Source organism: Dermacentor andersoni, chromosome 1 (genome assembly GCF_023375885.2).
Source record: "Dermacentor andersoni chromosome 1, qqDerAnde1_hic_scaffold, whole genome shotgun sequence".
NCBI lineage: Eukaryota > Metazoa > Arthropoda > Arachnida > Ixodida > Ixodidae > Dermacentor > Dermacentor andersoni.
The window spans coordinates 65079494-65093126 of record NC_092814.1 but is presented as its reverse complement, the minus strand read 5'-3'; the positions used below and the strand labels follow the sequence as shown (position 1 = coordinate 65093126).

The 13633-nt window shown below is 46.6% G+C and overlaps 1 protein-coding gene across 3 annotated transcripts in view; it reads left to right on the top strand.

Annotated features, from left to right (window-relative positions):
• Rab3GAP1 (RAB3 GTPase activating protein subunit 1) overlaps positions 1–13633 on the top strand; it is a 330004-nt gene that overhangs the window by 277796 nt on the left and 38575 nt on the right. For all 3 annotated transcript variants that reach the window (XM_050190865.2, XM_050190864.2, XM_055061565.2), the window contains exons 17-20: positions 5348–5567; positions 5674–5768; positions 6365–6502; positions 10876–11103. In XM_050190865.2, coding sequence (XP_050046822.1) covers positions 5348–5567; positions 5674–5768; positions 6365–6502; positions 10876–11103 — 681 coding nt within the window. The remainder of the gene's footprint in view (positions 1–5347; positions 5568–5673; positions 5769–6364; positions 6503–10875; positions 11104–13633) is intronic.

Here is a 13633-nt window from a genome sequence, read left to right as displayed (position 1 = left end):
GTGTTGTCGCAGGACTTATACGTGTTTCTTTCTTTACATTCATGTGTTATATGACGTGTCACTGCACTCTTCCAGTGTAAGTAATGAATGGCTTGCTAAGCTGGTCACTTCTCTCCGCTGTGCGCATCGCCCTTGGGGCTTTACGGACGTCACAAGATAGACCATACCATTTCGTCCCGAACAGTGAGAGGCACGGTTTTGGAAAACTGTTAACGGGAACGCCAATGTATTTCGTAGCTCATATTAAAGTCGCATATCTCGAGAGTGGTGCTAGTTATAGGAATTCCGCTAAGCAGATCGGACTTCAGTACACCTAGACTTCATTTTGGCAATTACATGTACCCGTAAGGTTTGTAATTAAAATGGTGGTTAGCATATTTTAGTTCATTCACGAAATTATCGTCGATATCTTTCTTGCCGCTAATGTCCGCCTAGCCAGCAAGAAAGTCAGGGGCCTAAATTTGACAGTTTCTTAAAAAAAAGGAAAAAAAAACGTTTTCCGCGTAAGAAGAAACATCTAGTATAACAAAAGCGCAGCGTTGCAGGTGGCCATTGATGGTGCGTGGCTATATAACGCCAAGCTATAGGAAGCGAATTGAACCGAACGCATACTATTAGCAATAGCCTATAGTAACTCAGAATATTTTCCCCCATAAGTCACTAATTAATTAAGTTTAATTACCCAACTTCTTAATTTGGCTGAGGACCCCAAGTATGATATGTAGATTTGTAGAGCACCTTCAGAAACCACCGATCGAGTTGTTTCCTTTACGATACGTCTCACGTAGTCCTTTTGTCTGGGTTGCAATGAAAGCCCGCGAAATATGAAAAAAAAGCCACGTGACGGAGCGTTTGCGCAGTGGTATTGTGCTGCTAGGTGGAGCGAGGAAATTAGGAAATTCGCGGGCGCTAGTTGAAATCGGTTGGCGCAAGGCAGGGGTAATTGGAGATCGCAGGGAGAGGCTTTCGTCTTGCAGTAAACATAAAACATGATGATGATGATGATTATGATCGTGCTGCTCACAAGCGTGCGTTCGGTGAACAAAGTCGGCTGTGTCCTGACTGGCGACGAGGAAGCGGCAGGACGTTCTTTATCTCATTGGCAGCGCGCGGCCAGCAGCGTGCATTTTCGCCGTCATCCGACGGGAGCCGACCTTGTTCACTGAACGCACGCTTGAGAGCAGCACGATATTACTGCGCAAGCGCTCCGTCACGTGGCTTTTTTCATATTTCGCGGGCTTTCTTTGCAACCAGGCCAAAAGGACTACGTGAGACGTATCGTAAAGGAAACAACTAGATCGGTGGTTTCTGAAGGTGCTCTACAAATCTGTGTATCATACTCGGGGTCCTCAGTCAATAATTAAATAGTTGGGTAACTAAGCTTAATTAATTAGTGAGCTATGGGGGAAACAGAAAAAAAAAAAAACATGTATGAGTTACTGTATGCTATTGCGAATAGCATGCGTTCGCTTCAATTCGCTTCCGACGCGCCTTTCATTTTTAAATTCTTGGCTCAAGTTATGTGGGGCACCCTGTATAAGCTTGGCGTTCGTTTCATTAAATCATCAGTCGTCAGAACCGCGTCGTGTTGTTCCTTTCTTCAAGTCCCGTGTTTTCTTGCGGTAACTTCCCAAAATCACGAATAACCAACTGGCCTACACCCACGCTCTGCTAGTACGGCACTTGGAAAAGTAGGCGATGAAGTACTGAGCGGGAGTAAGAACGAGTCGGTATCATTATCAGCCACTGTGTGCACCGTGATGCGTAAATGGAGCGGGTATAGTATAAGGACGTGGCGCCCCCCTTGCGCGCGAGCTAATCCGTCGGCGGCGGGTTGCTTCTTGGCGATTAAGCGCGCGAGTGGGGCAGCAATTTGCTAATTGGACGTAATCGCCCGTAACCGTCCCATTGTTTGTCGAGCCCCTCGCGCCAGCTTTTGCACGCCCCGCGCGTGCAACACCCGTCAGACGGGACCGCGGACGCCTTCGCAGGCAGTGGACAAGTGTCCACATTGCCTCTCTTCGTTTTTAGTCTCCGTGTCGTCGTGCAGCCGCGAGAGGCAGCTGCGTGGAAGAGCACGACTAGCGTTGCGATGCATGACGTCTTTCTGCGTTGACCGCGTATACGGTGCGTGACAGCCCCGCCTCCGTTCTCAGGTGCGTCACGCGCGTCTCCGCTGCCCGAGTGTTAGTGAAGAAAGTGTTGGGACCACGTGGTGCCGCGCCTTTCGTCAGCCTTAATGCCGACGTTGAAATACAAGAACGGCGGGGGCACGGCGAGCACGTATTAAACGGAAAGAAAAGACAAAAAGCTGCTGCGAAATGTTCTCTTTTTGTTGACCCACCGCGGTGGCTCAGTGGTTGTGGCGTTCTGCTGCCGACCACGACGTCGCGGGATGGATTCGCGGCGGCAGCGTTATGATGAGCGCGGAATGCAAAAGAACGCTCGGGTGCCCTGTTTCGGGTGCACGTGAAATACCCTGGTGGTCAAAATTTATCCGGAGTCCTCCATTATGTACCGCGTCCTTCGTAACCATGGTTGTGCAGTTTCGGACGTTAAACCGCATAACTTAATTTTTATTCTTCTCTGTTATTGAAGATGAGACCGTTTCGTGCTAAGGTGAATACACATTGCAAAATAATAATAATAATAATAATAATAATAATAATAATAAAGAAAAACCTGAAGATCAGCAGTTTGGACTGTTTTAGGCGGCGAAATGAATCGCGAGGTGAACGTGTATACTCTCGAAGGTGCTTGCACACACTGGCCCAGTGAGAAACATTTTCGGCGGGGAGTCGCGTATCATCAAGGGGCAAGTTGAGATGTGTGTGGCCTTTGACCGATACGAAGTTAGATCGGAACCGGAAATTTTAGCACAGGCGTCGGCGTTATGCCGAGGGCGAGATCAGCCCGGTTAGTCCTGCGAGGAGCACTTGAAATATTAAACAAATTAAATAAACACTAACCATTCAATTTAATCAAACCTGTGTGAATCCTTCCGACTCCTTTCTCAGGAGTGGTTTCCAGATGCTGCATGAGCCTATTAATGATCTGGCTCGCGACCCTAGCTGGCGTTGGCTTTTTTCGGGAAGCTACCTTGCACGTAAGCGGGTGGCAACGCTCCCAACGACCGTTTCTTTGTCCCTGTGGTCACCCCTGATGGAGGAGTCGGAAGGTCTCCGGGACGTCAAGTTAAATTTGTTAAACCTATTTGGGCGATTTTTGTTTTAAGTATAAACGCCATGCAAGCGATCTTGCGCGCAACAGCGACAAGCGATGCGATGGAGATGGCTGCTGCGTTCGCTCGTCGCCTACAAGTCGTACCCCGTGCGATCTACAATTTTGAGCGACGTCTCCCCAGTGTTGCGGATATGAGGGCAGCAGCATAGGAATATACGCGCCGAAACTAGCGTGACGCGTGCTTTATTAATTTAAGTCGATGTATTTTACTGTAAAAAGCAGCATAAAATATTTCTGAGGGTCTTCCAGTAGGTGCTTATCCTTGCGCGTATAAATATTCAATTGGTTGCTCCTTCCGTGCGACAATCTGTAGTATTTGAGTGATGTACATCAAGTTCCGGCTTCGCGCTATTGGCTAGTCGCTCATAGCACTTCCGGGCGACGAGCGACGAATTCTAGGTTTCCAGAACCGAGCGATCGAGCGACAAGACCGCGAGCGATCTGTTCAAGCGACGGCCCGTTTTGTCGCTCGAAGCCGTCGCTCGTCGCCGTCGCGCACAAAGTCGCTCTCATGGGGTTTAGAATTTGAAGATTCACCTCTGCTTTCTACAAGCAATATATCTTCTTTAAACACTCATAAAACAAATATGGTATAGATGCTTTTAGTATTACTGTAAATCAACGGTCCACATTGATTCGAACCTATAGTATGCGTTTCAGGAATTAGTCTTTTTGCCCTTTGTCCCCCATTAAACGCGAAATGAGCTATGAGTGCAGCTTTACATAACTAGAAGAGCTTAGTTCACCGCAAGAAACGCACACCGCCTCGTGGCATTTCGCGTGCAGGGAACGCCAACTGCGGGCCTATGCGCGCACTTGTTTCCTTCATCGCTCCATGTTCTTGTTCAACATTATGGCCTTAACGCGCCCCCTTTTATCTAAAGGCACGCATTCATCCCAGTAAGCACAAAACACTGTAAACAAAAATCAGCCCAGATGGGAGCAAATAGGTTTTTCTCCCGCGCGTTCCGATGAGGGAGTTAGAAGAAAGATCGGAGATTTCTTCCTTCTAGCTGGAGTAGAAAATGACTCCTGCATTTTACAACCACACAAAGGCAACAGACAATGAAACCAGAGAAAGCGATGGGGAAATTCGAAAGGTCGTACAGCGCTTACGAGGAAGGAGGCGAGAAGGGGGACGGAGGAAAGAAAGATGAAAAGAGAACTTTTTTTCAGATACGTCGATACAATGTTTATATTCCCCAGGCTGTCGCGCCTTTAAGGAGTTCTCTGCACCTTTAGGGCATGCAGACGCTTTAAAGGTAAGCATTTAGAATGCCTACAAGTCGATCATCATGTACCTAAACGTATTCACTACCGTATCATACGTAATTTTAGTGTATTGTTAATGACAGAACATTCAATTTCAGAGAAACAGTCTGTGCGGAACACGCGACAGAGAGTGCGAAGGCAGCAAACATGATCACCACTGATCAACACGACGGTCACGTCGTGATGCCCGCGCTCTGTGAAACACAGACGCCCTTGTGCCGTGTTGTGCATTGGGTGTACGTTGTTAAAGATCCCCAGGTGGCCAAAATTATTGCGGAGTCCACCATCACGGCGTGCCCCATAATCAGATCGTGGTTTTGGCACGTAAAAGACTATTTTGTGTGTGTGTGTGTGTGTGGATATATATATATATATATATATATATATATATATATATATATATATATATATATATATATAATATGCTGCTGGGCCCAAATGTGCCCAGCAGCTGCCCCGTTAGACGTCGCTGGCAGCCTCAGGAGCGCCCTGGAGGCGGCCATTCCCGTGCTCTAGACAAGGGTGACAACGACAGTATACGTGGACGCAACGAGACGCTACACTTCAGTTAAATCTGCAGTCCCGTGTCACCCAGCCACTTTGGGGGATGCATTTAAAAGCCTACGTTTGTATGGCTGTAAAGTCACTTACGTGGTTCATACCGGCGCATGTAGGTATAGCGAGTTGTAAGATCGAACGAATGAGTAGTTATTAACTCACTGCCTCGAACCCTTATAATATAGATGGTCGAGCAGATTGCATGTCGCCTGCAGGCGACCGCGCCTCAGACGGCAACTCTGTTCCCACGCTGGCTCGGCGCGTTTGCACGCAGATGCTGAACTACTGCATAGAAAGGAAGAAAAAACGAGACCGCCGCAACATCGTCGCGGACGAGTCTGGCTCCCAGCCCAAGTCGGGGTCAAGCGAAAGCGACGAGGATATATTCTACGAGTGTCCCGACGACATTGCCGCAGAAGGTGACAAGGGCGAGTCCGGGGACAATACTGCCGTCGCGGGAAGCGGCTCGAAGGAGTCTGCGACAACCAGCACAGGTTCCTGTCGCATTGTTCTTGCAGACATTTTGTCCCGTCGTTCTGCTGTCGGACACGCGGCCCGTATTTTCTCGGCGGGTGCAGCTGTTCTGTTTATGCTTTCCAGGAGAACAGGAAGTCGTGCGCGAGGGTGTACTGCGCCGGTGTGGCATCATGACGCTGCTTGGGAGCAGCGAGCCCCTCTACATTCCTGTCACACAGGTACGACGTCGTCGCCTTCTCTTGGCCATGTAGACCCCGCAAAAGGTGGGAGAAATGCAGAGTAAACGCGTCAGCAAGTACTCTGTTGGAACTCGGAACAACAGTTGAACAGCGGCAGTTGTTTTGGGGCGCTTCAGCTCGCCATCGATCGTTGCGTTGCGTCTGAACACTAGAACACTAAATTCTAGACTTCCTTTCGGAATGTTTCAGGCACGCTAAATACAAGTTCAAGCTTCGCACAAGAATTACCGAGGCTGCGCGAATAGCGTCCGTTTTCGCATTGCTCTGTTCGGTAACCTTTCTGCGTCAACACCGAGTGCAACCTTGGCAGTGGCTCATGCAGTGGCTGTGCCTTTCTGCACGAGGGTGTAGGTTTGACTCCTGGTGGCCGGTTCCCGATAGTTGAGGAATGCGAACACGCCCGTTTAGAGTGCGTCGGCTGCACGTTAAGAAAAAAAAAAAGGAAAAAAAAAAAAAGAACACCATGTGATCATAATTAATCCAGAGCTCCTCACCACAGCGTCTCTCATAGCTTATGCGTTTCTCTGCTATGTTAAACCTCATCAACGCAATACTGAGTGAAGCCTTACGAACAGGAGCCGGCTCCGATGACGGAGGACATGCTGGAGCAGCACGCCGAGGCGCTGGTCAAGCTGGGCAGCAACCCCGAGGGCGCCGTGCTGCGCGCGCGCATGCAGAGCGCCTGCCTTTTCTCCGATATGGAGGCCTTCAAGGTGAGCGCCACTCTCCCAGTTCGGCGGTCGTTACCTGAAAGAACGCGCGATGCTGGGGACGTTGTCATTGCAACTGCCACGAAGTGGTGCAGTGCTACATGTCAGTTGCGTCATGGTGGTGTGCCCGGCTGCGGCGGCGAGGAGTTTTCGTTGCAGCGCATAACGTGCTGCTGGTTGCTTCTTGTGAGTCGCGCAGTGAAGCCAGCTTTGGGAGGAAAGTATCGTCGGCAGAGCTCCTTTGTTATCGTCCTTTGGTTTTATTTCTTTCCCGCTTTTCGCGTTGGTCGAAGCAGATGTGACTTAGTTGGCATAAGTGCACCATTTCACTCGCGCATATGTTTTTTTTTTTTCCTTTGCAATCTGAGCGAGGAGTTCAGTTTTAGCTTTGACATGCTCTCATTTGGCAGCTGTTTCATTAACTTAAATAAACATTCGTTCCTCGACAGTTTTTTTTTACGTTTCCTGGCAATCTTTGTGTTCGGCATTTTGAATATTGAATTTATGCACTAACGTGTGAATTAGAGCATTTTGTTTCAACATCACGTTTAGGAGCCTCATATATAACGCCGTTTGCCCTTCTCCTCGCGGGCGCCGCGCTCTCACCTGGAGAGTCGGCGTTAGTCGCACTTGTGCCACTACGTATGTGGCACTGCTGTGACGTCACTCACAGTGACACACACGACTTCGAGAATTATTTAAGGCAACATCAGCTATTTGTTTAATCTATTGCTCCAATAGACGAAATAAAGTTTAGGCAAATAATAAAGCACACAGATCGAAAGTCGGCACGTTTTTTGTTTTACTTCGTACCGTAGCAAGATATGCTTCCGTTTCGTCTGCTTGTTTCGTCGTGTAGTCGCACGAGTGGAGAACGAAACTATGTCATTTTCTACCGTGTTCTAGCGCCGCGATCATGCTCTTTCATCCTTTCGCTTCTGCTTCAGTTCTCGTGATTGTGACACTGACTTACACCGCTAGTCAGGTATTCACGTGCAGAGCGCGCAAAATCGTCCGCTACGCGAAACGAGATAAACGCAACAGCTCGCGCGCGAGACGCGTCACCGGAAGTGCGCCGCTCAGCAAAAACGCGCGCGAGAGAGGGGAAAAAAAACAAAAAAATAAGAAGGCGGGGCCCGTGACGTTTTCTTCACGCGATCCTGCTGCTGCTCCTGCTCCGGTATGGGAGAACGCGGGGAAGGAGTTTCGCTAGCGGAGGCTAGACGGGGCAAGTGGAGAGAATTGGCGGCGCCGCTCGCCTCCTAAAATCGTGGGCTCGCGGCACCTGAAATATAATTCGAAAAATTATTGCGAAATATCGCTGGTAGTCGAGGGGAAAGCGCATTGTAGAGGAAATGAGCGAACTAATCTTCATTTCCAGAAGTATACGGGCAGCTTCTAACTAGAGAAGAAATTTTCGAAATGTTCGCACTGTTTCCAACATTGCTGTGCAAGTTTTTACAGCGAAGGAACTAGTGTGACTAGAAGTGCTCGAAAGCGTTATATGTTTGTTTTCCTGGGAGAACTAGATAATTCAAGGATCTTATATTTAGAGCTTAAGACATTTTGATAATCTAGTTGGTAATTCATGACTTCGTTTTTGGAGAACACTTAAAAAAACATAGACACAAAAAATGAAGGCACCCAAAAGCGCTGGATTTTTTCGGCGTTTCATTTCTTGGTGTCCGTGTGTTTTCAAGTGCGCTGCCTATATAACTAAGCTATATTTAGAGGGAATGTGGAGTGTAATAGTGGAAAAGTACACAGAAAAAATTTCCAGTGGTCGGTTAATTCATGGCTAAATAGCAATTACTAAACTTTCGTTTACTCAAACTTAACCCCCCCCCCCCCTTGCTTTTTTTTTTGCTATAGTTTCATGCGTTATACGATGTTTGTGGTTGGTTGCGCGCACTACCAACACCAGCTAGTTATCTTTTAGAATTGGCTACCCAAATATTATGAGTACAGTCCAACCGCGCTATAAAGAAATCGCATCGGTCACAATAATACGTTTGTTATATCCGATCATTGTTATAAGCATACACGCAGATATCGGCGGAAAAAGATCGCGATAAAATCTATGCAAAATAAACGCAAGCGGTGTGCCTCCAACGGTCCAGCAATGAGTCTCCTGCAGATTTAGATGGCCCATCGGCATCTAGCTTGCCGTGCCGATACGAGACACGGGAACAACAATAAGTTGCATACACGCGATCTGCACCGCCGCGAAGACGCAACCGTGCGATCGATGTTATCGCGCGGGATCGGTACATTGGCTTGCCGACTGTTGGCGGTCTGACCAAGCCAAGACACCGCCGCCGGCAGACTTCGCACGCGTAGAGGACCGCACGTGTATGGTAACTAGCACGTCGATTCGTTCGTTCTCCGCTACTACGGCCGTCAGCCTAGCCCGCGCGTCTGATCTCACGCGCTATAGCCGATAGGGTCTGTGAGTGCGAGCATATTGAAGGATAGCTTCCTGCAACTGCTTGTCACCAGGCGCTCCGCCGGCCGCACCGCTTAGGTCGCTATGCCGACATTGAGACAACACTGTTCATGGCCACCATGTCTGCGGCAGCGCGCGCGCGTTTCATGCGTGAAACGGCGTGCCCCATTCCAAATTTCGGTTGTTGTCCTTATACATTGGTGTTAGGGCTAGGTGGCCCTGCTGTTGGGAAGTCCGAATAATCGCGCAGGTCAGAAAAACCAAGCGTCTGAAAGGTCTGTCCGCGACTGTGTTACACATTTCTGCACCTAGAATACAGCCTCGATATAACGAACTTGAAAATAACGTAATTCTCGATATAACGAAATATCTAACTTTTTTGTTAACCTTGCCCATAAAACACCTTGTATTCTATCTACAATATTTTGACGTAATAGTTCTGCGGAAACTCACTAGGTGGAGAGAAGTAATTAATAAGGGGATAATGAGACATCCACCCAATCATAGCAACTGCTACAAAGGAAACCCATATGGGTTCCTCGAAAGAAAAGCCTCCGAGGTGAAGAAAAATTCGTCCTGGTCCGGGACTTGTCAGTAATTGTAGCACTTGTAGCAAAACTGATGAGAACTATTATGTCAAACTCTTCCCTTTGCTTCGAGTTGTTGATAGGTTCGACTTCGCCCTGCCATCTCCTAGTCCCCTGGTTAGCTCAGATGGTAGAGCGGCTGTCCCGGAGGGGTGGTCCCGGGTTCATGTCCTGGACCAGAACAAATTTTTCTTCAACTTGGAGGCTTTTCTTTCGAGGAACCCTTATGGGGTTTCCTTTGTAGCAATTGCTATGATTGGGTGTATGTCTCATAATCCCTTTATTGATTACTTCTCTCCACCTTGCGGTTTTCTGCAGAACTATTACGTCAAGCTCTTGCCTTTGCTTCAAGTTGTTAATGGGTTCAACTTCGCCTTCCCATCTGCTAGCCGCCTGGTTAGCTCAGATGGTAGAGTGGCTCCCCGGAAAGATGGTAGTCCTGGGTTCGTGTCCCGCACCAGGGTGAATTTTTTTATACCTGGGAGGCTTTTCTTTAGAGGAACCCATATGGGTTTCCTTTGTAGCAATTGCTACGATTGGGTGGATGTCTTATTATCCCTTTATTAATTATCCACCATATGTTGAAGTGTGTTTATGCACAATTTCAATATAACGAAACTTCACTGCAGCCTTCTTGCGTGAGCCGGTGGATTTTGCGGCCCCATTCCCGTAAAAAACATCCGTCAGTGACTTTATTTGCATAAAAGGTTAAATTTCAGTACAACGAAATTTTGAAATATTGAAGTGCTGATTTCACTGACTTCATTGTACTGAGGGCTAACTGTATGTATTTTGAGCCACATGCAAACAAAAATTTGCCTCACTGTAACCGATACCATGTCGGACCCTGCATTTCCAATTTCGTTAGTGCAGGAGAGAACTCCATTTAATTGAAGCATAACCAACCAAATGTTATATTTACTTCTTTATATTCAATAATTTGTTATAGCTGTGTTTGTTATGCCGAGGTTCAACTGTTATTAATTTTTGAGTATTAGATATAATCGCATTTGGTTAATTTGCATGCATGGCCATACAAAATTATTACAACTGCTTTGATATACACATGGCCCTGTTCAAAGCACATTTGGTTCAATTCCATGTTGATATATTCTGTGCATATAAAAATGCACAACTTTATAAATGGAGGCCAAGTTTATGAGTCTGCGCTTTGTCTGTGTTTATGAGTCTGTGCCAAGTGTTGTGGTCAGATGCTCTGCACAAGGAAAGGGATGTGGAGGGGAAAAAAATAGATTGTGAGAAGGCAGAAAGCTTGTCATGCTTCTTTTGTTGTGGCCTTTTTTATAAAGGTGTGCACTTTTTTATGACATTGTTACATCTAGGCAGCCAACCCAGGAGCATCACTGAGTGACTTTGTGCGCTGGTATTCTCCACGTGACTGGGTTGCACCAGTAGTGGATCAGACAACTGGGCAAGTAATTGAAGAGGGCCACCTGAGTCATCGTATGCAGCTGCCTGGCAACACTTGGCAGGAGGTTTGGGAGACAGCACGCCCTATGCCTGCACATAGGCAGAAACGTCTTTTTGATGACACCAAGGAAGCAGAGAAGGTTTGTTGATCAGGCATGCTTAACAGTCTATTGAATATATTTCATTTTCAAGTGCAATTCAGTTACCGTGGCTCTGCAAATACTGGAAAGCTTGTCGAACTTTGAACAACCCGATGTGCCAGAAACATTCAAAGCAGTGACAGGTGGGGTATCTGCCTTCTTGGAAAACCATGAAATGTCAGATAACTTCTGAGTTCTGTAAAAGGCAGAATACAAGACATTTTTCCCCTTGGTCGGGGCATAGGAGCATCAGTTCACTTGACTAAGAAGCGCCAAGTGAGGAAGGAAGGAAGAATAAATTTGGTGGCTGAAGAGATAGCCTGATGCACTATGCTTCCAGCTGTACAGTATTGTGTGATGGTCCACAAAATTGGTCTGATGAATGGTGCATAGGGATGGTCAAATAATTTTTTTTATTTGATTAACGATTAATCATTCATCATTTTAGCCTTTCATCAATTAATCACTTTCGGTGCAGGGTTCTTCATCAATTAATTGACTAATTGAAATTTTTGCCAGGCACTTTCAAAAAAGTTGAAACACAGTTATCTACTTTTGTAGGCCCCTACTTTAATGTTTGAGAGGTGGAACCAAGTTTGAAACACAGGTGTAAACATTTGACAAAGTATAAACTTTAACTTGTTAAAGACCAAATATAGTTGGCACTAGTGGCTTTTGAAAAGATAAACAATATATGTTATAAAATTGCACTTAGTGCAGAAATAAATAAAATACCTACATGCCACTAGTGAATCCATGCACAGTACAGTTAACCAAGAAATAAGAAAAATGGCAAAAGTGAAATGCGAAGTCCCACTGAAATATGCAGCAAATTTCAGTATGCACTGGCGAAGAGGGAAGGAATGTCAATTGGGTGGAACTGACACCTTGTTTGAATGGCCGCACAACCAGCATGTGAGAATAGATGCTCTGACATTGTATAGATTTGCTGGAATCGACATGAACTCCATCGCTATGTCAAATACATGCTCCAAACCGACATGCATACTGTGCCACATCTTTAGACTAGGAGTGGTATGACAATCAACGGCTGGGTTCCTACAGTATGCCTTGAATTTCGAGGGCATTTCAAGCCTCCGGCTACAGGAAGCATGGTGGCGTGTACGGTGTGGGGGAAGAGAAGGGAGGCGCTCGGCTGGGCATCACTCGGGACTCGGAAAAACAGTCAACAGTCACTGCTCATGCACTGTCATTCTGGTATGATTTCAAAATTTTCACGCTACTCCTGTCAAACTCTCGAGAACGATTAATCGAACAAGTCTAATCGATTAAGTCGATTAAATGAAAGGTGGAAATCGATGAAGATGAATCGTTTTTCAGGATACATTTAATCAGTTAATTGATTAATCATTTATCAATATTACCAACCCTAATGGTGCATGATTGGTCTGTGATAGCGCATCACTACCAGCTAGAAGCACCATGACGTCACTCTAGCTTTCACACCATGATCCTTGGGATTACTGCTACATATAAAGGAAGGAGAGTGACAACACCCGCACACAAAAAAAAGAAATTTCCCATTCCTTTAACTTCAGCGCATTCCAAAATGTCTGTAATCAGAACTTGCATTAGAGCCACTTCATTTTAAATACAGGGCCTCCATTTCCACTGAAGGAGGTGGAACATAGGTGGGGATGGGTAAGAAGCACTGCCACATAAAGATGCACCGGATGTCGCAGCAATTGATGAGGAGGACCAGTGCAAAAGAATAATAAGGCAGCCCATCTGCTCAATGGCGCACATGGTGATATATCAGCAGTTCACCATTATTGTGGTTCTCTCTCACCAAGAACGGTGTTGGAACAGTGTTGGGTGCATCAGTCATCAGAGCAGTCAAGAATTGCTTGGCACCAGCAGCACCAGTGGTGCAGTGCATTTCTTTGGATACACTGACTGTGCTCTACACTGTGGCACCACTTGCCAGTGCCCTCTTGAATGCACCTTCACCTGTGGAACCTGCAGTGCTGACAAGCGGTCGCTTTTAGTGGAAGGCAGAGAAAGTACTGCCAAGCACACATTGGAGTGCCTTCTTGTGTGCTCCCTGCAGTTTGGTGGAAATGAACAGCACGAGGAGTAAACAACTATAATAGGGATGCAACTTAGCAGCAGCAGCAGTGAAATGAACTCATTAGCCATACCATGAACATCCGTTGTGGTGATGCTGACTGTGCTTTTAATCCTCAATTTTGCAGGTTCTGCTTCTGCAATGCAGCACTGAGTGTATGGCTTTATGTGATGCTTGCACGCTTTGTTTACTTTTGACCATGGTTGCATGACTTGGAGAAAGGTTTGAGCTAATTGCAGGGTGCTGTGCTCGTTTCATATAATGGATGCATGTTGTCTCTATGGATCAAGTCAGTTCAGGACACATCCTCTGCAGAAAAGTGATAATGATGACAGCTGTCTCAGTGTCGAAGATGACGAAGACTGCACATGCAATATTCAAAGCACAACATCTTCAATAAGGGACAAAAGAAGTGAGGACAATAAAAACAAAAATTGCAGT